Source organism: Candoia aspera, chromosome 4, assembly GCF_035149785.1.
Source record: "Candoia aspera isolate rCanAsp1 chromosome 4, rCanAsp1.hap2, whole genome shotgun sequence".
In the NCBI taxonomy this organism is placed as follows: Eukaryota; Metazoa; Chordata; class Lepidosauria; order Squamata; family Boidae; genus Candoia; species Candoia aspera.
The window spans coordinates 9,808,088-9,832,439 of record NC_086156.1 but is presented as its reverse complement, the minus strand read 5'-3'; the positions used below and the strand labels follow the sequence as shown (position 1 = coordinate 9,832,439).

At 37.2% G+C, this 24,352-nt stretch overlaps 1 protein-coding gene across 1 annotated transcript in view; it reads left to right on the top strand.

Moving 5' to 3' along the window:
* Positions 1 to 24,352, top strand: part of PTPRN2 (protein tyrosine phosphatase receptor type N2) — a 666,056-nt gene that overhangs the window by 107,089 nt on the left and 534,615 nt on the right. The window contains exon 3 of the mRNA XM_063301899.1: positions 2,075 to 2,188. Coding sequence (XP_063157969.1) covers positions 2,075 to 2,188 — 114 coding nt within the window. The remainder of the gene's footprint in view (positions 1 to 2,074; positions 2,189 to 24,352) is intronic.

The window sequence follows — 24,352 nt, the reverse complement described above, 5'->3', positions numbered from 1 at the left end:
GGTGTGGGTTACCTCAGAACCGAAGACCTCAGAGGAGGGGCTGGTTTGAACCTGAGAGCACCTTTTCCCTCATTACATATTGCCATAAGCTTAGGGGGTCCCATGTTGGACTTTGTATCTGGAAAGAAGATGTATGAAAGCAATGCTGTCTTATGTGAAAAGGATGAACTCTCAAGTCGAATTAGATTTAATCACAGCGACGTTCTACAAAATAGTTTGGGTTTTGTTCTGTTTTTGTCAAACATTGTGTTATCCAGAGACAGCTGTAGTGCATCTCCCATTCTTCCTCCCCCTCCTCTTTGATTGTCTTCCCTATAGAGGGCTTGGTTTCTCACCAAGGAGGTTCTGATAGGTACAGCTTCAAAATTCTGAACAGCTCTTCAGTCAAGTTTGTTCTGCACCCTAGAAGAATGCATTGTTTAATTAAACAATGCAATTATTAGAGTGACTAACAAACCATAAAGATAAAAGTTTAAAAGTTAAATATTTCAGACCCCCCCCTTTTTACTAATCCTCTGTAATATAATTCAAAATCTGTAAAGTAGTTGTAAAACATTTTAGGTTGAAATATTCAGATAATTACATTTTGTCTGATTCAGAGTTGCCGCCTGATTGATCAATTCTAAATATAAGAGAAGGCTTTTGGATCCATAAAGTGGGCATATTTGTATCACATTGCCTCAGCTTGGTGGATATTCTGTGTTATCACTGATATACAATTAATACTGTAGTTTGAAATATTAAAGAATTGTTTTGTTCTGGTAGGGACAGCCAGGTGAAAGGTTTAGGGAACAGCTAGGAAGAAGAGTATGAAACCAAATACAAAATATATGGCATGGCAAGATTTTTGATTTTCTTTGAGGAACTCCTTTGTTCTTGATAAAACAGATTAAGTGGGGGCTAACTTTGCTGACACTGTGCTTCAGCAATATGGTATGAACGTTTGTGATGTTCTTTATCTTAATTTGCCTCCCAACAATTTTAGGTTAATAATTTATTCCAGTCTTAAAATGCAGAAGTAATTACGCTGATATAGACCTATATTATATAGGTTTATATCAGTGTAATTACTTCTGGATTTTATAAATTACAGATGTATTGCTTGCATTGTGAGAACAGGTTTTTTTTTATTCTTTCATGTTGTTGAAATCCCAAAGAAAAAGATACTTGTAAATTAATTCTTAATATTAGGTTCTGCTAGTCAAATTGCACTGTCCCTTTTGATTATAAATGCAATATCTTCAGTAATTACTAAATTAAAACATGCTATACAAAGAACAGCATGCTAATTAAACTTGTTGCATTTGAATGGTTTTTCTTTGGATCACTGTATACAGGAGAGAACAACAATAAATGCATCTCTCTTTCCTTTTTTTTTTAGAGCCTAGGGCTGCAGATGGTCAGAGGGTGTTATAAACACCTAGATTCTAAATTTGTTTTTTGTATGGGAGAAAGGTAATTTCATGTTTGAACTCTCCTCCACTGCCTATCTTCTTCCCACACAGGAAGCTTGTCTTGAAATGAACAATTCTCTAAATAAAGACTAATTAGGACCTAAATTAATTAGAAGGTGTGATATGAAAAGAGTTTGATGAGAAGAGTCTGTCATTTTAGACAAATGGAATGGAGCTAAATAAATTAGGTTTCATTAATATCTCATTGTTGTGTGAGCAGCTCCCTTTTATTGCATTCATTAGATGGTACTACAGTAAGCTAGCTTTGGCTGCCTATTATTGATTCAACATTCATTTACCACTCCAGAGTTTTCTGTATTAAAAGGAGAGAGAGGAAAAAAATTACTACTTCTCAAAATGAACATTGGTGTTTCCTTTGCTTCTGGTTTTCACAAGGAATATTTATTTTATTTCTTTCCTCTCACATTGCTTAGAAAGGGGATATAGATAGAAAGGAATGGAAGAGTGATGATAGAAATGCCCAACAGTTTATCTTGCATTTCATGGAATCAGGATACATTGTAAAGGATAATACAGATTTCTTGATGTATTAGAGGTAACATAGAATAACATGATTTCTTTTCCTGTTTACCTCCCCCTTTTCTCCCTTCCTTCTCCAGATGGAGTATTTGGGAAATGTCAACGAGTACCAGTGATAGATGTAAACAAGTATGAAGTTTCACCACTGACTCTCCAGCGCTTGAGAATTGTCTTAGAGAAGCTGCTGCACAGAGGTACTTTGCAGAATAGAGTTGGTACAGAACATAGGTGCTCTTAAAAAATATAGAAGGCTGGAGGTCTTGAGCAACTCTGCGCCAATGTTTTAACTTCCAGCATCTTTATTTTACAATATCATTTATAGAGAGGGGGAAGGGGATGATCTAAGTAGTTTTTAAAAAATGATCAGGCAGCCATTCTTCCTCAGCGTTCTGTAGTATATGCTACACTAATTGCACTTCTTTGGTTGCCTTGTTCCAGGAGTACCCTTCTTCTTTAAGCCAAGGAAGAGGGGGAGCCACTCTGGCTTGCTGGTCCCAACCCTATTTAGGATTATAGCATGTTAAAGGGTAAAGGTAAATCCCCCCCTTGAATTCAACTCAATTCCTGATGACTCTATGGACACACTCATGTTGTTTTCTTGGCAACAATATGGAAATGGTTTGCCACAGCCTTCTTTCAGATGTAATTTGACTTCTAGTCTAGCCTACCATAGTAGTATTCCCTTGGGGTCTCCAATCCAAGGTGACATTGATTATTGCATGTTGAGGCTACTAACTTCAATGAAGCCAGTCTGCTGTTGTGAATCAAATCATGCACTTACCACACACATACACAACTGTCAGCTCATTGCCAAATATCAACCAATTTCTCTCTTTCCTTTTCATATTTTCCCTGCTAGTTTCATTCCATGCAATTTGGACCTATGTCTTCTCTGTTAATAAGATATTCACTTTTATTTCTCTTACAATTACCATCTGTGTTTTCTTCCCTTTATTCTGCCATTGATTAATTCCAAATTAGGCCTGTGATCAAAGCAAAGATCAAAGATGTGTTAGGTTCATTATCAATAAAATAAAGTTCTTTAAAAAATAACCAAAACATTTCTATTAATTCAGAAGACCAAAAAAGGCTAGTTTCACAAACTGCAGACTCTAATATGAAGTTGATTCTACTTACTGTTGATATAAAGCATTTTTTTAATCAAAGGATTTTCAACTTTTGTGAAATGTTTCATTTCCATCTAAATGCACAGTAGCTGATTGCTGCTCTGTATAAGTTATCTCTTTGTTCCCCTGTACTTATTATGGTGCTCTGTCTGATGTTCCCTGCAGTATTATAATCAATATGGAAATGCAAAAAATCCAGATTTCTTCAATCTTATTTTGTTCTCCTTTGTGTACCTGCAAGCCATCTCTTTCTTTTAAAAATCACATGTTATCTGTATTGCAAGAAAACACCTTTGTTTTCCATCTGCACAGCATCACAAAATACAACATCTGTCTTTACTCTTATCTTCTGCATCAATAACAAGTGACCCTTTTGTGACCAAGGTCAGCTCATTTTTTTTTTAAAGAAATCTGGAAGCCAAGGACTACAGGGGGCATTAGAGTAGAATGGTGATAGCTGTGGAAAAGTCTGGGGCAGATTTTGGTTTTTTAAACACACTTTGTGTTATCTTAATTTCCTGCTAAAATTCTATGAAAAATTGCACAGCTCTTATTCACTGAAATTCTGTGGATAATCTTGTTAGTCTCTGATTGGGGTGGAAGGGGACTGAGAGAAGGGCTGGGTGTGGCCCATCCTTTTCTACATCATCATAAGTTAGCTATTACCCCAAATGCATGCATAATATGGGTATGCAACATACACATCACTTGAAATTGGCAGCCTAGAGAGATAGGTTAAAATATTTTGCACTTTTTTTTTTGCTTATATAAAAAATACGAGGTGGGATCTGAAAGGTGGGAGGCAGCATTTGGAAAAATTTTGTCTTCTGGGCAGATAGCTAAAAAATTAATTCTTCTTAATGAAGCAGGTCACTTACAGAAGTGGATGAGGACTCCAGGCACCTACCCTCAGGATAGGAGCTCAAAGGATGACAGATCCTTCACTCTGAATGAAACAGCTTGCCTGCCCCCACACTTGTTCTTTAGAAGAACAGTGGCAGTAGTCCTCCTCTACTGAGCATTTGATAGGGAGGTTTTCTGATTGTGAATAAGTGGCCTTTTGGGTATGATAACGGGAACCTTACTTTAGTCTGCCTAGAGTTTGATGAGTTGGTTAGCCTATGATTTTTTTAAAGAAATAATAAATAAATAAGAGGTCTTAGATCACACCTGATCTGAAGATACTATCAGAAAGATAAGTGAGCTCATATAACCTCATATGTTCATGGTTGTTAGCATCTAAGACCACACAGTTGTTCTCCTTCTACATCAGTTGTTCTATATCTCCCACAAATCACTGTCTGTATGCAGCTACTCTGCTTGTTGAAGGAAAGAGATGCCCACATTTCAGTTTGATGAGATTCCTACCCACACAGGAATTTGATGATTATTTAACAGCTGGAAGAAAACAAATATAATAGGCTTAGGAACTTGGTTCTAAACTTAGTAACTCTCTTGATGCTGATCTTGGTTGTTCTAAGTGTGCTTTTGTACCTGCCTGCAATTACTTCAACATTTTTAAATTCTTTGTCTCTGATTTCTTTATAAATGAAGGGGTTTTTTTTGTAAATCATAAACTCTATAAATTGAAAACTGCAGGAGCAAACCTGTTGGCATAATAATATAGACTAGGTAGAAAAGCTTAAGATAGACTTCAATTTTCTGGAAAATTTATCCTTCATCTTAGTTTGTAAAAACAACAGCTTTACTCTTACTTAGCATAAGAAAATGCTATAAATTACTCAGACAATGCAAAATATGCTAGTACAGTGGTTAAAATTAGGAAATTGCCTTGCTATAATACTAGCCCTGCACAGGAAAAAAGGTCTGATATGTGGAAGTTTGGCAACATAATTCCAAATCAAATGCAGCCTTTTTACTGTACTCTTGTACTGCACCAGCCATCTTGCTTAGAGATACTGTAGACAGGGAAGTTCATTAATGTTCAGGCAAACAATATAGGAAGACTCTCTTCATGCTATGCCACCCTTCCCCAATCAAGTGCCTTTCAATGTATTCAGAGATTTGTAGAAATTCAGAACCAGCATGAGGAAAGAGACCAGGTTAAAAAAGGCTGTCCTCTGTTTGGAACTGCTATATATCACAATAAGATACTTAGTGTACAGAACGATATACAATAACTTTCTGAAATGATGTATTACAAAACACACCTAAAAGTGTGTTTGCTTGGGTTGCATTATAGTGTTGTGCAAGCATACTTATTATGTTAATTATTATACTGATTTACAAGGTAGTGTGAGAGATATGTTGGGAATTAGCAGGAATACCAACTGCATCAATAACTAGCTGTCACCTAGTACTGAGGATCAGAAATGCAAAGCAAGGTGTCCATTAAGCTGTGGAAAGAGGGGAAGAAGCCATGTCAGATTTAAACCAAAGAAGGTACTGCTTCAAATGACTTCATTCTAGTATGCAGTGGAAAAGATGATGATGCCTAAGTAGGAGCTAAAGTTCAGCACTCCTATTTGGGTGGGTTGGTCTTTTTCTGTCATTTATATATATATACACACAGAGAGAGTTCTTGCATTCTTCCTGTTTCTTCCTTTTTACATTCCTGATACAGCTTGAATCTTCTTTTTGTTCAATCCTCAACGAAATCCTCTCTGTGTTATGTAATCAGGATGATAATATGATGCCTTGGAGTGAAGAAGCCACATTCAACATCTACAGAAATAGGACTCTGGAAAACAAAATTAAATGCAGCTTATCCCTACTGAGAAGATAGCCGAATCCAAAGCTGGATCTACAAAGCTCTTAGAAATAATGGAATATTTTGAGCAAAACTGCTGTGTTATCTTATTGCTTAAGTATCAATAAGAAAAAAAATTCATAGGAAGAGGAAAAAAGGAAGACATTTGGACCTCTCAGAGAATTACTAGAAAATGCTGGTTGTCACCATCATTTTGTTCAAACTGAAAAATGCTGGATGGGGGTCATATACAGATATAATACAAATTTGTCCCATTTTTGTTTTAATATTTGTATATTTGTTAATATAATTTTGTGAAAAGACCGTAGCCATTTCACTTATAACACATGCAAAACCACTCTTAAACTGGAATCCCTCTTATAAATGGAATCCTTTATAAATTTTATTAATACAGATAGAAAGCAAAATAATTTAATTAAACTAGCTATTTACATATGTATTACATATGCTGAAAAAAGTCCTTTACAGTTATTTATATGTCGCAGAGATGTCTGTTAAGACCCACCTTTTTTGTCTAGCACACAACACAGGAGGAGGTGATGCTTTGATTAGAAGTAGGATTGCAAGTAATTTTGCTGTAATTTTCTGATTTTATTTTTTGACTTTTTTATTCCTGTGTCTTTTTTTACTTGAAGTTTTATTTTATTATGAGATTGTTAGCTGCCTAGAGCCTTTTGGGATTGGGTGGTGCAAATAAATAATAGGATCTCAGAAATTTTATTTGGTTCACCTGTTAGCTCTTTAATAACAGAAACATTTAATAGGAAGTTTGTTGTAGGCTAAACAGAAGTGTTTCTAGAAGGTCGTCTAGTGACATTACATTCCACATGAATGTTCCTTGGGGATAAGAAGCAAGACACAGAAAGAGTGTGAAATTGTAGCTGATTCTTGGACTCTCGGCTTGTGTCGATGTGTGAATTAAGTAAGGTGATTTTGCAATAAAAATCCCATACTGAGGTATCTTAGCTCATCTGTAATTCTGATAATTGCTACAGTAATTGAGTTTGAGGATTGTACTTTGCTTTTATATAAACTTAATGTGCTTCTTACATAGCTTTTAGTAGTTCTTCAAGGCTGGATGGACTATGAAAGAGGGTTGATTGTTTTTTTCCTGAATTATTCTGGAAGCTTTGGCACCACTTTCATCCATTTTATGTTTTAATGATTTGAGGAAGAATTACCATTTTAAGCATTCACTGTAATTTCAGAATAAAAAAAGGATACTACTTCCTTTTTGTATAAAGGAACATTTTAAATATATAGAATATTTCTTAATTTCTCTTTAAGAAAAATAAAGTCAAGAAAAGCTTTAATTACATACATTCAGTAATGCAACACTTACTTATTATTCTAACACTATCTTTAAAACCTTAATTGAGAAGTGGAACTTTCTGTTGTTGTTGTTTATTCGTTTAGTCGCTTCCGACTCTTCGTGACTTCATGGACCAGCCCACGCCAGAGCTTCCTGTCGGTCGTCAACACCCCCAGCTCCCCCAGGGACGAGTCCGTCACCTCTAGAATATCATCCATCCATCTTGCCCTTGGTCGGCCCCTCTTCCTTTTGCCTTCCACTCTCCCTAGCATCAGCATCTTCTCCAGGGTGTCCTGTCTTCTCATGATGTGGCCAAAGTATTTCAGTTTTGCCTTTAATATCATTCCCTCAAGTGAGCAGTCTGGCTTTATTTCCTGGAGGATGGACTGGTTGGATCTTCTTGCAGTCCAAGGCACTCTCAGAATTTTCCTCCAACACCACAGTTCAAAAGCATCGATCTTCCTTCGCTCAGCCTTCCTTATGGTCCAGCTCTCGCAGCCATATGTTACTACAGGGAACACCATTGCTTTAACTATGCGGGCCTTTGTTGTCAGTGTGATGTCTCTGCTCTTAACTATTTTATCGAGATTTGTCATTGCTCTTCTTCCAAGGATTAAGCGTCTTCTGATTTCCTGACTGCAGTCAGCATCTGCAGTCATCTTCGCACCTAGGAATATAAAGTCTTTCACTGCTTCTACATTTTCTCCCTCTATTTGCCAGTTATCAATCAAGCTGGTTGCCATAATCTTGGTTTTTTTGAGGTTTAGCTGCAAGCCAGCTTTTGCACTTTCTTCTTTCACCTTCATCATAAGGCTCCTCAGTTCCTCTTCACTTTCAGCCATCAAAGTGGTATCATCTGCATATCTGAGATTGTTAATGTTTCTTCCAGAGATTTTAACTCCAGCCTTGGATTCCTCAAGGCCAGCTTGTCGCATGATGTGTTCTGCATACAAGTTGAATAGGTAGGGTGAGAGTATACAGCCCTGCCGTACTCCTTTCCCAATCTTAAACCAGTCTGTTGTTCCGTGGTCTGTTCTTACTGTTGCTACTTGGTCGTTATACAGATTCTTCAGGAGGCATACAAGATGACTTGGTATCCCCATACCACTAAGAACTTGCCACAATTTGTTATGGTCCACACAGTCAAAGGCTTTAGAATAGTCAATAAAACAGAAATAGATGTTTTTCTGAAACTCCCTGGCTTTTTCCATTATCCAGCGGATATTGGCAATTTGGTCTCTAGTTCCTCTGCCTTTTCTAAACCCAGCTTGTACGTCTGGCAATTCTCGCTCCATGAACTGCTGAAGTCTACCTTGCAGGATCTTGAGCATTACCTTACTGGCATGTGAAATGAGTGCCACTGTTCGATAGTTTGAACATTCTTTAGTGTTTCCCTTTTTTGGTATGGGGATATAAGTTGATTTTTTCCAGTCTGATGGCCATTCTTGTGTTTTCCAAATTTGCTGGCATATAGCATGCATTACCTTGACAGCATCATCTTGCAAGATTTTGAACAGTTCAGCTGGGATGCCGTCGTCTCCTGCTGCCTTGTTATTAGCAATGCTTCTTAAGGCCCACTCAACCTCACTCTTCAGGATGTCTGGCTCTAGCTCACCGACCACACTGTCAAAGCTATCCCCGATATTGTTATCCTTCCTATACAGGTTTTCTGTATATTCTTGCCACCTTTTCTTGATCTCTTCTTCTTCTGTTAGGTCCTTGCCATCTTTGTTTTTGATCATACCCATTTTTGCCTGGAATTTACCTCCGATGTTTCTAATTTTCTGGAAGAGGTCTCTTGTCCTTCCTATTCTATTGTCTTCTTCCACTTCTGCGCATTGCTTGTTTAAAAATAATTCCTTATCTCTTCTGGCTAACCTCTGGAATTTTGCATTTAATTGGGCATATCTCCCCCTATCACTGTTGCCTTTTGCTTTCCTTCTTTCTTGGGCTACTTCTAGTGTCTCAGCAGACAGCCATTTTGCCTTCTTGGTTTTCTCTTTCTTTGGGATGTATTTTGTTGCCGCCTCCTGAACAATGCTGCCAACTTCTGTCCAGAGTTCTTCCGGGACCCTATCTACTAAGTCCAGTCCCTTAAATCGATTCCTCACCTCCACTGCATATTCCTTAGGAATATTAGTGAGCTCATATCTAGCTGATCTGTGGGTCTTCCCTAATGTCTTGAGTCTGATCCTAAATTGTGCAAGAAGAAGTTCGTGATCTGAACTACAGTCAGCTCCAGGCCTTGTTTTTACCGACTGTACAGATGTCCGCCACCTTTGGCTGCAAAGGATGTAATCAATCTGATTTCGGTGTTGTCCATCTGGTGAAGTCCATGTATAAAGCCGTCTCTTAGGTTGTTGGAAGAGAGTGTTTGTTATGCAGAGTGAATTGTCTTGGCAAAATTCTATCAGCCTATGTCCTGCTTCGTTTTGTTCTCCCAGGCCATACTTACCTGTAATTCGAGGTGTCATTTGACTGCCCACCTTAGCATTCCAGTCTCCTGTGATGAAAATAACATCTCTTTTAGGCGTGTTGTCCAGTAGGTGCTGCAGATCCTCATAGAACTGCTCTACTTCAGCTTCTTCAGCATTTGTGGTTGGGGCGTATATTTGGATCACTGTGATGTTAGATGGCTTGCCCTGAATTCGAATTGAGATCATTCTATCATTTTTTGGGTTGTATCCAAGCACTGCTTTAGCCACTTTACTATTAATTATGAAGGCTACTCCATTTCTTCTGTGGTCCTCTTGTCCGCAGTAGTAGATCTGGTGGTCGTTTGATGTGAAGTGGCCCATTCCAGTCCATTTCAGTTCACTGACGCCCAGAATGTCTATCTTTAATCTTGACATCTCACCAATAACCACATCCAATTTGCCCTGGCTCATAGATCTTACATTCCAGGTTCCGATGGTGTGTTGATCCTTAGAACATCGGATTCGCCGTTCACCACCAGCACCGTCGGCCGCTAGCCGTCCTTTCGGCTTTGAGCTAGCTGCGTCATCACGTCTGGGGCTAGTTGAGCTCATCCTCTGTTCCTCCCCAGTAGCATTTTGACCATCTTCCGACCTGGGGGTCTCATCTTCCGATGGTATACCGACATATCTCTGGTTGTACTGATCCATTTAGTTTTCACGGCAAGAATACTGGGGTGGGTTGCCATTACCTTCCCCAGGGATCGCATTTAGTCTGACCTCTCTGTCATGACCTTCCCGTCTTGGGTGGCCCTTCACGGTTTAGCTCATGGCATCATTGAGGTGCTCAAGCTCCAGCACCACGACAAGGTAACGATCCTTTGCTGAAGGGAACTTTCTATTAAAAGTGAAATACTATGGCATGAAGGCACACTATGAAATGTGTTCAGATTTTTTTTTTTAATTATAGGAGACCAAAGATTTGATCCTGTATCTATTTTACAATTAACCACGCATCTTTTACCTGTTGCCTTAGCTTAAAACAGCAAATTCTTGTTTCTTTGGGAGAACTGAAACCTGGGTTTGTCCAGTCAGCTGTATTTTGCTTTATCAGTTTCCAAACTTGGCAATAAAAATAAACAAATAGGGCATCTCATAATTTATGTTATTGGCTCTTTTGAAATGTTTGGAAAGAATCTGGGAATCTTAAAAATACACTTCTATGCTTGAAAGCATTTTCTTCCTTTTTAGTATTTGATTTTGATAAACAATAACACTACAGTAAAGAGATCATACATTGTTTTAAGCAAACCCTGTTGAATTATCTTCACTGTGAAAAATGAGAGCATATAAACAGGTTTCCATGTGCAATAGATTGACAGTATTTCATCCCATCACTTGACATGCTTTTGTGTAGGTTACAGTCCAACAAGAAAAAACTCAGTATACAACGCTTGAAGCTGAAGTTGTAAAATACAGTCTTATTGTCAGGTCATTTCTGATTTAATTGGGTGGACCTCCCTGACATCTTTCTTTGGGAGTTGAACTTTTCAAGCAGAATGGTGGTTAGTGACATCGGAACACAGTTTGTAGCTTGAAGGGAGACAAAATAAATCCTGGACCCCTGCTCCCATAACAAGGACACTTCATGGCAATTACTTTAACGGAAAAATAGTGTGCAATTTCTTAAACAGAAAAACTGAGCTGGTTTTATATTTATTTAAAACAAATAATGTTCTACAGAAGATTAGAACTTACGTTGTGGTTTGTTACCTTAATATTTTGATCTTCTTAATTCAGAAGTACATTCTCTGAACTTACATCTCTCCTCTGTTATTTAGGCATGACCTACATGATTTTTTTTAGTTTAATGTTTTGCTAATCTGCCTCCAGATGCTTTTTAATGAGCATATCATCTCTTCCATGTTGTGTCATGAATTTAGTACTTTTTTTCTGGCATTTGCCTATCTTAAGTATTTCCTTAGTTTCCCATTTCCTTGTAACAGCTTTTTTCTTTTTTGTTTCCATACGATTGTAGCTCTGCCTCTCTGTTACGTTCTGTTTTTTCTGTACTCAGCTATCCCATCATATTCATGCAGTTATTAGGTTCTGTGTCTTTTCTCCTTTCTTTTGCTGCCTGTCATGGTGGCACTTTTGTCATTATTTATGACAAGCCAGGAAAGCTTTTTCCATTACTTATCAGTACAGTTTTTCTGATCCTTCCTTCTTTATGCTTCATCACTATTAATTCTATCTATCCTGCTCATTTTTTCCATAGAATGAGTTTTTTTTCTCCTGTGCTCACATTATATTAGATTTTAATTACATTTCTTTCTTTCTTTCTTTCTTTCTTTCTTTCTTTCTCACATTTCTTCACTGGCCATCTTACCAAGTGACTCTGGGTGGTTTACAATTCAGTTAAAATAACAAGAGATTACAATCATACAAACAAGTGCAGTATAAAATAGAAATATAAAATCCTGGATGGACAGACAATCTCAATAAAATTCCTTGGGGCCACATCATATGTTAATGTCTGGCTTCTAAATCATCAAAGCAGCACAGCCTTTTTGAAGGACATGTACATGCACATGGAGAAGGTTGGGAGCAACTTATGAAGCAGCTGTGTGTGTCTGGAAACAGACATAGTTCTGCATATATGCTTAACCGTCATTTCTGCACACCACAAAGCACCTCTTTCAAAAGATTTGCACAACCATCCTCTTGAGCCTGTGCCTGAATTCCTGGTTCATACTGATGATTCCTTTGTGGCCAATCAAGTTTAATATAAATTAAAGCAACTTGTGCCATAGTCAATAGTAAAACACAACAATCTGACAGTGCAAGCATGTTCAACAGATGCTGTGCAGTTCCATCATTCCTATTTGGCAGAATTTGAACTGGGATGTATTCTAGTTCTAACAAGCCAAGATGGAAACCATGAACATTCCATTGCTTCCAACCATGGCTAGTTAGAATAGGACAGAGATCCTAGTTCAGACTTCACGTTACCCCTAAATTAGGGGTAACATAAACCATGATCACCTTGCCACATGCTTCCCTTAGTCCCAATTTTATGCACCTCATAAACCTCCCCCTTCCCCACAAATTTCACTGCTTAAATTTGGCCGCACTTAGTTGATTTAGAATGGTACAATTTTTCACTAATTCTTGTAACAATTCATAAAATTCATAAAATAACCCAACATTTCAACTTCACTTGCATCATTGCCAAGTTCTCTGCAGCCTTCAAAGCCTGGTAAGAAATTTAGAAGGTTGCTCATAAAATAGCAAGGAGCCTCTCTTGTTTGTTTTAATCAGTTCTGGAGTTCCAGCCTCTGACATCTTAACATGGATGGAATAAGGTTTCTATGAGAATAGAACATCTCTTGGTCTATGAAAAGAGGGTTTTATGCACCTTATGGTGATGCATATGTAGTTCATGGAAGTGATGAGATCTTTTTAAGTAATGTGTATTCATAAATTTTAACTGTTCTGTACATTCCAAGGTTCATACTTTTTTAGGTATCGTATTTTTTTAAAGGATGTTAAAAGGTGCAATACTTAGACATACGCAATAAAATATGTGGGTAAACTCATGATGATGATGGAAACCATCCTACTATTCTTGATAAAAATTGCATGTTAAAAAAAACCTAGTGGACTTTGCCCTTTCTCTTGACCATTGCTACTTAAAATGGCTTTTAATTGGCGATATTATATTACAGATCCTGTTATTTCTTTTGCATTATGGCCATACCTTGTCAACAATCCAGTTAAGCTTTGCCAAAAAAAGGCAGTGGTTATTTTTTGTACAGTGAAAACAACTGAATTTCATTTTTCAATGGAAACAGATCTATTTAAAAGAACTATAAACAGTTCACTTTGTTGAAAGTTTGAGTGAAGAGACTATAACAAAATTACAAAAGGAAGGAACACCTTGCTTCTAAACAATGGAGTACCTGCATCACTTTGCTGGATAACAGACTTCTTGTATATAGCTCATGAAGCAATGTCCATCATGGGCGAACTGTCAAAGAAGGCAAAATGGCCAAAGCTACATTGTGATGCAACCCCCAGCCCTTGCATTAGAGCAATACTTCCACCATTTTGACTATGATGTAATTAAGAATACCTACAATTGCATCACCTCAAACTTCAAAGTCATAAAAAAAAGTGGAAGAACTTGGGGGCTCAGCTAGTGTTCTCATTTCATTTTTCTAGACCCTGGGTCAGAATATTGCAAACAAATAACTAGAAACACCCTTGGTGGGAGAGATTATATTCTGGGAGTGTGATCTGTGTTACTGGATGATGGACTACTGGCATAGGATGGATTAGAACTGACAAAGACTGGGAAGAATGTGTTTGACTGAAGCATGATGAACTTGATCAGGAGGGCTTCAAAGTGAATTCTGTGAGGATTGGAGGTGGGGCCTAGAACAAAGATATGGATGTGTACTTGCGGGAATAAATGAGACACTTATAAAAATAGTCTATTAAACCATTCAATAAAAACTCAGGAAGACCACTGACTTGTAAGATTCATATCCTTAGTTGTTTATATCTTAATTCCCATGCTATAGGAAATAAACAAGTTAACCTTGAACTCCTAGTACAGGAAGGCAATGATGATTTTGTAGGTATCTCCAAGATCTGGCAGAGTGATTGTCCTGATTGGAATAGAGCAATTGAAGGGTATAATTGTGAGAGCTGGTTCTCACATGTCAGTAAAAGTACAACATTATAACAAATTTGTTGCAAAAACAAGGGACAGATGAAAACAAGCCAGCCCTTTCAAAAGAGAGCCAGGTAATCTGTTACGTAGGGAAGGAAGACAAACAAGACACAAGAGGATTTGAACATTGTTCTTATACATAGGGCTAGTTCTTGAATCACAGCAGTTGCTGAAATTCATAGGAAGCCATATCCAAAAGAATTTAGCAACTGCTACAATTCAAGAATTAGCCCTGTTTGTTTACAGATTGGATTTGAGTCAATAGTGCAAAACAGTTGCTAAAAGACAGAAGTGTCACACAGATGATGATCAGACTTCTCTTTCATCTCAAGGTTTAGAACATGTAATAATATCTTAAGTTACAGGAAACCAGATTTGTGTAACTAGGAAAAAAATTCTTAGGAGCAGGAGCAGTTTGAGCAGAACCAGAAAGAAGAATGTCTAAGAATAAGATATATTGCCTTTACCATGATGCTTTAATCTGGATTCCTGTACTGAGCAGGAAGTTGGACTGCATGGCATAAATGCTCTTTTTCAATTCTCTGTTATTATGAAACTACATTAAAAGTACATGGAATGTTTAGAATAACACATGGTGGAGTGGGCCAGCTCTCCAAATATATTGCTAGGGTTAACCAACAGTAGAAAATTGCATCATGTTGGAGTTTAATATCCTTCCCAATGTCTTGAAGACATAGTTTTTTAAAAATATGCATATTCTGCCTGCCTTGAGCTGGATTTATGTAATGGTCAGCTTCATTGATGATGATACCACTTTGATGGCTGAAAGCGAAGAGGAACTGAGGAGCCTTATGATGAAGGTGAGAGAAGAAAGTGCAAAAGCTGGCTTGCAGCTAAACCTCAAAAACACCAAGATTATGGCAACCAGCTTGATTGATAACTGGCAAATAGAGGGAGAAAATGTAGAAGCCGTGAAAGACTTTGTATTTCTAGGTGCAAAGATTACTGCAGATGCTGACTGCAGTCAGGAAATCAGAAGACGCTTAATCCTTGTGAGAAGAGCAATGACCAATCTCGATAAAATAGTTAAGAGCAGAGACCTCACACTGACAACAAAGGTCCGCATAGTTAAAGCAATGGTGTTCCCCGTAGTAACATATGGCTGCGAGAGCTGGACCATAAGGAAGGCTGAGAGAAGGAAGATCGATGTTTTGGAACTGTGGTGTTGGAGGAAAATTCTGAGAGTGCCTTGGACTGCAAGAAGATCAGACCAGTCCATCCTCCAGGAAATAAAGCCAGACTGCTCCCTTGAGGGAATGATATTAAAGGCAAAACTGAAATATGTTGGCCACATAATGAGAAGACAGGACACCCTGGAGAAGATGCTGATGCTAGGGAGAGTGGAGGGCAAAAGGAAGAGGGGCCAACTAAGGGCAAGGTGGATGGATGATATTCTAGAGGTGACGGACTCGTCCCTGGGGGAGCTGGGGGTGTTGACGACTGACAGGAAGCTCTGGCATGGGCTGGTCCATGAAGTCACGAAGAGTCGGAAGCGACTAAACAAATAAACAACAACAGCTTCAAGATGCTTAAGATATTAGGCAGCAAACAGCAAAATAAACTTTTCATGGAATTTTGGGAAATACATTAAGACATACGGTTTTGGAATCATCCTCAGTTGAAATTGTGTTTATCAGTTTGTGGAAATATTTTTATTATAAGCACATATGGGTCCAGATACAGATACTAGTCATCATTAACATTGCCTGTCAAAAAAAAATGCATGTTATATAGGAAAAAACTAGTTATATGGGTATTGAGTGGCTTTTGAGGTTAATCCTTACAAAGAGAGAAGTTATCAGGTGTTTGCAAAGCTCTGCTGATGTAGGTAGCTATTTGATATTGAAGAAAAACCCTGGAAGCTTATGTCAGCTCTTGTATATTCAATACTTATGTCAGCTTTGGTAAATTCAATACTTGTACAGGCGAACAAGGGACGCGGTGGCGCTGTGGGTTAAACCGCTGAGCTGCCGATCGGAAGGTCGGCGGTTCGAAACCGCGCGGCGGAGTGAGCTCCCGTTGCTAGTCCCAGCTCCTGCCAACCTAGCAGTTCGAAAACATGCCAATGTGAGTAGATCAATAGGTACCGCTTCGGCGAGAAGGTAACGGCGTTCTGTGTCGTCATGCTGGCCACATGCTTCGGAAGTGTCTACGGACAATGCCGGCTCTAAGGCTTAGAAACGGAGATGAGCACCACCCCCTAGAGTCGGACACGACTGGACTTTACATCAAGGGAAACCTTTACCTTTACCTACAGGCGAACAACCTTCAGACATTGTTTTTCCTATTAAAAAAAATCAAGAGATGTTCCAGAGATGTAATCCATGAATTTCTGGTGGCTGCTCATGCTATAATCCTGTGGGTAATGTAACAGGAGGTAGTCAATTTACAAAGGAGCTCTTTTAGATCACAGGAGGCAGAAACTGATATTTTGATTGATCAAAGTTATGTCTTGGAACACTGGAAATAGGATATATGGTTCCTTTTTTGTTCACTAAGATATATCTTTCTATTGTTAAATTTTCAGGCATATGAGAAAACCTGATGGGAAATATATGTCATTATTCTTCATGGTTAGTATAAACCATTACCTAAAATAGAAGTTGTTCAGAAAATACTGACATTACCTACTTGTTGATTTCAATATTTACCTTTTGAGGGAAACCTCACTCATTTTCTATTCTTCATTTGGAATTGGGAGTTTTACTGATGTAATTTTTCTTCTTTTTAGGGTTTGAAACAGGTTATATAATTATTTGTAGATTTATTATTCACTGTACTTCTTGATCACTGTTTTCTGAATGCTGAAGAATTCAATAATTAAAAAAAATATTAAAAGATAAACAGTATAAATGCCAACATAGTAACAGGTTTTTTTTTTGTGCCTTCAAGTCAGTGTTGACTTGTGGTGACTGTCTGCACTAGTCCCTGCAGTTTTCTTGGCAAGGTTTTTCAGAAGTGGTTTGCCATTGCCTCCTTCCTAGGTCTGAGAGAGAGTGACTGGCCCAAGGAACCCAGCCACCCAGCTGGCTTCATGCCTAAGTGGGACTGGAACTCACAGTCTCCCAGTTTCTACCCTGATGCCTTAACTCAGCCTTTCTCAACCTTTTGACCCTGGAGGAACCCTTGAAATAAACCTCTGCACATTCAAGCTCAAATACAGGTAATCCTCATTTAACAACCATTCATTTAGTAATGGTTTGGACTTACAACCGAAGAAAAAACAACTTATGACCAGTTCTCACACTTATGACCATCGCAGTGTCCCCATGGTCACATGATCATGATTTGGGTGCTTGGCAGCCGGTTCACATTTATGACCATCGCAGCATCATGTGGTCATGTGATTCCCAGCTGGCTTCTGGCAAGCAAAATCAATGGGGAACCACATGATTCACTTAACAACTATGTGATTTGCTTAATGCCCACAGTGATTTGCTTAACAGCCACCGCAAAAAAGGTTGTAAAATCAGGTCAGATTTGCTTAATGACCACTTCGCTTAGCAACCAAAATTCTGGTCCCAATTGTAGTAATTAAGCGAGGACTACCTATATAGGCTAGAAGTTACAAAATTATTATATTTGTTTCATGTGTAGGCCTGTATATATGCATTAACAGTGTTCTTAAACTATTTTTAGTTTAAGAATGAAACTTACCTCTTTAATGTGAAGTTGTCTGAACTTGAAATAATTTTTAAAATAAATTGTGATCTCCCAGGCAACCTAATGACCTCTCGTGGAACCCTAGGGTGCCATGGAACCCTGGCTGAGAAACCCTACCTTAACCACTACACTAAACTGGCTCTCTTATTAAGTATTAATGCCAACATAATGCCAACATAGTAACAGTACAGTATGATAAAAATAAAACAGCATTAAAAAATTGTATGGTGCTTTGGATACTGAATAACAAAGAATGCAGCTGATATAATTGAAGGTGTCATTCTAGCAGTCCACCTGAAGTAATGACTTCAATGTCACTTCTACTTCCTCATTTTAAGAACTGTGAATAATTAAATATTATGATATGGATACTCTTCGAAGTCAAGCAAACATACAAGTTATTTATTAGTGCACTCTCAGATTCAATAACTCTCAAACTTACATGTTTATGCCACACAAGGAAAGTCCTTAGTTCTGAAGTATGTCACTATTTTCATGTAGATTATCCTGCAACAGAGCCAAAGCTATTTCCATTTGTTTGGTAACATGATTGTAGGCCCTAATAATATCATGCAGTTTCAGGATTTCATATATATTTAACCAATCTGTTCATTTTCCAATATGCAATACATCCTCATTTCCTATCTTACACAAAACAAAGAGGAACATCTACACAAAAGGTGATTCATATGTAACAGCAATATTGGCAACTTTCCTGTGTTCTTGTGCCTTTCTGTTCAAGGGAGGGACATTTTTGTTTGCTTTTACCCAAATTATTCCTCATCTGTCTACTCAATTTAAAGTTTGCAAAAGTTTGAATGTAATGTTTTCCACAGGTGACATTTGATTTGTTTCTTCATTTCTAGTCACTTTATTTATTACATTTTTAGATTACACAATACTTCTGGAAAGTGCATAACTCAAAGCATTTTATAAAAAAGAAAAAAGCAATATAGAAATCAACATAAAAAGGGTCATACTAGTGCAGACTTAACAGTTAAGGGTTAAATAAATGTAGGAATGTATGTAATGAGAACATTTAAATTCTTCTAGTTCCCTTATTTTAGAAAACTTATTATGAATCTTGAATCAGAACCTACATAAATAGAAGTGGAATTTTAAATATTTTGTAACATTTCCCTCCTAAAACTACTGTTGCCTTTCTTCCTTTCTTAGTTTTATGTTTGCACTATTCAGAAAGCACTAATTTTAACTAAATAACTGTAAGTCCTTCTTGTGTGATGTGAGAATGATTTTTCTATAATTTAATATATGCAAAATCTTTTAGAGAAGATGGGGATATCTGAATTTGCATTCCTAGTTGCAATTTTTGAAACGTTTATGAGCAGGGGAAATAATGCTGTTCTTTTATATGTAAATTTTAAGTTGTGACATTGATCAATGCCCCCTCCCTTTCTTCCTATGTCTCTAAGGGAATGAAGTGCTATTACTAGATAACCAGTTCAAGCTATACACACCATTCATAGCAAAGCTAAAGTACCCACTAGGGAGAGAAATGATTAGCAATACATTCCCGTTTACACTCTGCAGAATGTTTTCCATCCCAGAATACTACTCCTTTCAGCTCATTTACATGGGAGAGACTGATAGCTGCTGATTTCTGAAAGCTGTAAATGAGCTTTTCCTTTCACTAATAGTTTTTACTAACCATAGATTATGCTCCCAATGCCTAAAGCTGTTTGCTGCATCCATCACTGATACCGCTTAATGAGAGTTCATATAATTTGCCTTTAGAGGACAATGTTTGTAGGGTCCTCAAGAAGTGCTTGTAAGATGTGCATAATTTATACATATAGGATTTATATACACTATATTTAAAGGCCCAGTATGAAAGAAACACAAGTGGAACTGTTCAGCTAATAACTCCAAGGATTGGCGAGAGTTTGCTTGCTTTTTCTGTATCCTTTATTAATAAGGCATGAAGTAATCAGGAGTCAAATGTTGTCAGGCACACAGTTAAGCTTACAAAAAACTTTTAAGATATTTCTTTTTTTTTTTAAATCTCTTAAACTAGTATCACAATGGCTGAAATATAATAATAATAAAAAGAAGTAGCTGAAAAATACCATAGAATGAATTGGCTACTTTGGTGAATTGAGTGTTACCATTCTGCTGTTTTCTTGTTTCTGAACAACTACAGTTGTTTAGTAATCCCAACTTTTTTTATAGCAAAAGGACGAGGACAGTTGAAAGAATAATTGGAAAAGGTATCACTGTCACAAGGATTACTGCACACAACAGAGATATAAAAACTTGGCAACTTATATTAATATATTTTCCCGCTTATACACTTTAAAAAAATTAATATAAAATCAAACATCAAAATTAATCATATATAGCAATATATCTTGCTAATAAACTGTGCTTTCAGCCCTTAGTTGATTCTGGGCCCCTTATCATAGGAAATATAATAATATGATTGTTTTAATTGATTTTGTACTCCTGTTTGTCTAAATGTTATTGTTTCTGTTCTGTTATTTGCCATCCGGAGTTTGTTAAGAGTGGGAAGGGTTAGATAGATACTGTAGATATAGACAGACAAACAAATAAATGCTGGAATCCATGCAGTAAAAAGGAAAGAATCAAAAACTAATCACAAAACTTTATAGCCACTAAACAATGTGGAAAAGCACATAGAAACAAGCAATGAATTTATGTGATTTGGCTTGGTCAAAGATGCTAATAGTTTCCCAGTTAAGAGTGGTAGTGTCTGTCCATGTGTTGTGAGATTAAGGAGTTTTCGTCCTGTCTGACAGCTAGTTGGTGTTCATGAACGCATTCTGCTAGTCTTCTGCCTGTCTTTCCTACATAGTGTCTGTTACAGTTCTTGCATTATATGTTGTACAGGTAGTTCTCATTTAACTACCACAATTGGGACCTGCAACTTAGTCATTAAGCGAAGCAGTTGCTAAATGAAACCATAACTGTGCTTATGACCTTTCTTCAGCTTTCCTTTGCAGACCTGCAAAGATTGTAAATGTGAGGATTGGTTATAAAGTTACTTTTTCATCGCCATCGAAACTACAAATGGTTGCTAAATGAGGCAGTCACTAAATGAGGACTAGCTGTAGATAACCCCTGTTATTTCTTCTTGGGCTCCTGGGTCTTTTGGTTTGCTTAAGATGTTTTCCAAAACCAAGTCAAAAGTGCTAGGGAATTCCTGGAAGCTTGGCATTCAAACAAATCAGCCATCAATAGACACATAGAGATAAACTACATTTACAGACCATGCAAAAGATACAATAAAAAGCCTAGGAAGGAAACAAAAAGACTAGAACACATCCTCTCCAGCAGCCAACATTCAGATAAGCAGGGATTGGCACCAAACAATGAGGCAGAAAAAAAAATACTCTAATCAAGGAACCACCAAGGATTAAATTACACCCCCATCAAAACTGGCAGGGTAGTTTTCTCCTTGGTGGTTCCTACTCATACAAATGTGCAGCAAACCCCACACTCAGTTGCACTGACAATGTTACCTAGTTGGGTAATGAAATGTCTGCAAACAAACAACCAAGTACAGAGAGCTTGGAGAACTCCATACTGTAGAATTTTGGTAGATAACTTTTCATTTGGTCATGGTGAAGAAAGATACATTTTAAGTGGAAGGGGGAAATAGAAATGCATTTTTTTAAAGATAAAAAATACTTAGAATATTGAGTTTATATTTGTTCTTATCTAAAACTGCTTTGATCACAAGGAATTGTCAGTGCACATGGGACTCTCATCAGAAGACCTCGACTGCTTAAAAGAAGGACAAGACTTTTATGTATCTGCTGGAGAATAGATATCTCTGCTCAGTTTCAGGAATATTGCTATTGGCATATGAAGTGATCTGAGACCATCAGTACAAACTCTGAGTAATTGTTTGTTACTGGAATAATTGAAGGTCCAATATGAAAACCTGAAATAGCCTCAAAATTCACACATTGTATCAGATATGCTATCTAAATGATTTTGTCCTTATTGAGTGTCTGCAGACCATGCATTTTTTGTTGTTGATGTTGTTGCTCAGTGTTCAGTTCCTTGTTCATCTATTTTTTTTAAATTTTATACTGTAATTTGTTTTGTCATATTCTGAAAATTGGCCATTTTCCTTTTACTAAAAAATTCTTAAGAAGTTGAATTTCTGCAGAAACATCCATTTTTCAACTTACCCATTTTTTCAAAATCTTATCTGAAAGGCCAGCTTTCTGTTTTGCCAAAGTGCCATCTTTTCAGCAAAGCCTTATTTTCAGAAGGGCAGAATGGTATCAAAATAGGAAGAAACCTGAATCTCGTTTAAGCTTGAAAGCTTACCAAATGGAATAACCCATCCCCCACTTTTATAAGAGGAAGGGAAAGCCATTCATGAGCTGTATAAAATGTAATTTTGAGTGAAAGCTTACTAAAAGCTATATAGGTCATGAAGACAATAAGTCTTTTATTCTTTGAAATAATTCACATTACAGCCCTGTGTATTACCACCCTTATCAAAGAAAAGCCTTTAGATTTTTGTTGGCAGATAATTACAAATTGATTTTTTTTTGGACCACTTCATTTGGGAATGGCTTTAAAAACCTTTACTTTTCCTTCCCTTCCCTTCCATCTCCAATCCTCTGCTCTTGGTAAAAGCCTCTTATTATTTTTCTCCTGCATCATATTGAAAAACTACTATTACACTGAGCTGTTCAGGTGTGGTAAGCCACAAAACAACACAAAAGAATTGCCTTATAGAAACACTGGAACTGAAATCAAACATATAATGTCATAGATATGTGACATTCCCATAGCAGGCCTTAAATCCAGAGTTTTATTTGTTTACAGTATAGTTGCAAGGATTAATAGTGTCAAAACATGTAAACTTAATCAGTTTGTGATAGCTGCCTTCTTTGGTAAGGATCTATTGAACCGTGAAACTATATATATGAACTCAAGGGAAGATAAATATGTTTTTTTCTCAGATACTTTTTCGATATGATGTGGAAATCAGTTATTTAAAAATACCATCAAAAGTTTGATCAGTACCTTTATCTAAGTCTTAACAGTCTTTATGTCACATTTTTTTGTAGTAATGCTTCTTCATACCAGGCACAGTGGCTAGAAATTGAGGACCAGGCTATTTGTTAAGTCAACATTTCTTTTTCTCATCTGCCAAAAAGCTATTGAACTCCATGGTCCATTATTAGGCATATTGCCCAATAACTGTGTTAATTTAAGTTGATTTAACTAACCGAATTCTTAGTCTTCTGTTATTCTGGTATGATGCAGTGATACTGACTACAGAGGGCAACCAGAATGGTGAGGAGGTAGAGTTAGAATGGAAAGAAAATTCAGCAGCTGTAGCTGTGAATATGCTGGACCCAAGCCCTGTCATGGTGACCACACATATCCATGACATATCCACTTGATCTAAAGATCCCAGCACTGAGACCTCTAGCAGTATTGGGGCATGACATACTTGAAGGAGTGTACCCCTTCTGCACCAGGGACCACATACTTTTCAGTGTCTGCTTATCATGAAGCAGGATGTAACAGAGAGGAAGCTGAATCTAACACTTTTAAGATTTTCAGGCTCTCAAGAATGATTGGAGCTAAAGAGAAGTAATCACATCCAGACACATTTAAGTGCCTGCTTCTGTTCCCTTTTTGTAGGTTGCTGTCTAATCTAGATTGCTATTAAGAGTTGAGGATCCTGTAAATTCCCAGACAAGTATTAGAAGAATGCCTTCCAGTTCAAGGATTTTACTATACAAGTGACATGTCTTGTAAAATAGGTTGCATAAACTTAGCCAAGTTTCAAAACAAATCGTTCCCTGTGTGAAACAGCTGTTGTGTGGATTATTCAAGATATGTGGACAATACAAAACCAGGACTGGTCTGTTGGCATGCAGGATAACAACTGACATTCATATGATTTTGAGGAATGTTACATATTCTGTTTTGGGTGCCATGTTTTTCTGTGTATTGGATTCTTTCCCAGGTTCCCTTCCTGTAGGTTCCAGAATGCTCCTAAAATGATTATTTAAACACTCTAAAATTGTGCAAGATGCTGGATTATGGATCTCATATGAATTGCCAATCCAAAATGAAATGCATTTCTTTTCCTATATCATTCATGTCTCTCTCCCATTCATTTTCTATATTTCATATATCTTCTTTTTTGGTTTATGTCTTTCCCTGGTTTTCTCTGATCCTTTTTAAATGCTAATTTTTCCTCATTTTGAATAGTGTTTTTTAAGAGCCCAGCATAGAATAAGAATGTGTGGAAAGCCTTTGATATGTCCAGTTATAAACATAAAAGTATTATAAATAACACTAAACTTTTACCCGAATACCTCATTTAAAAAGT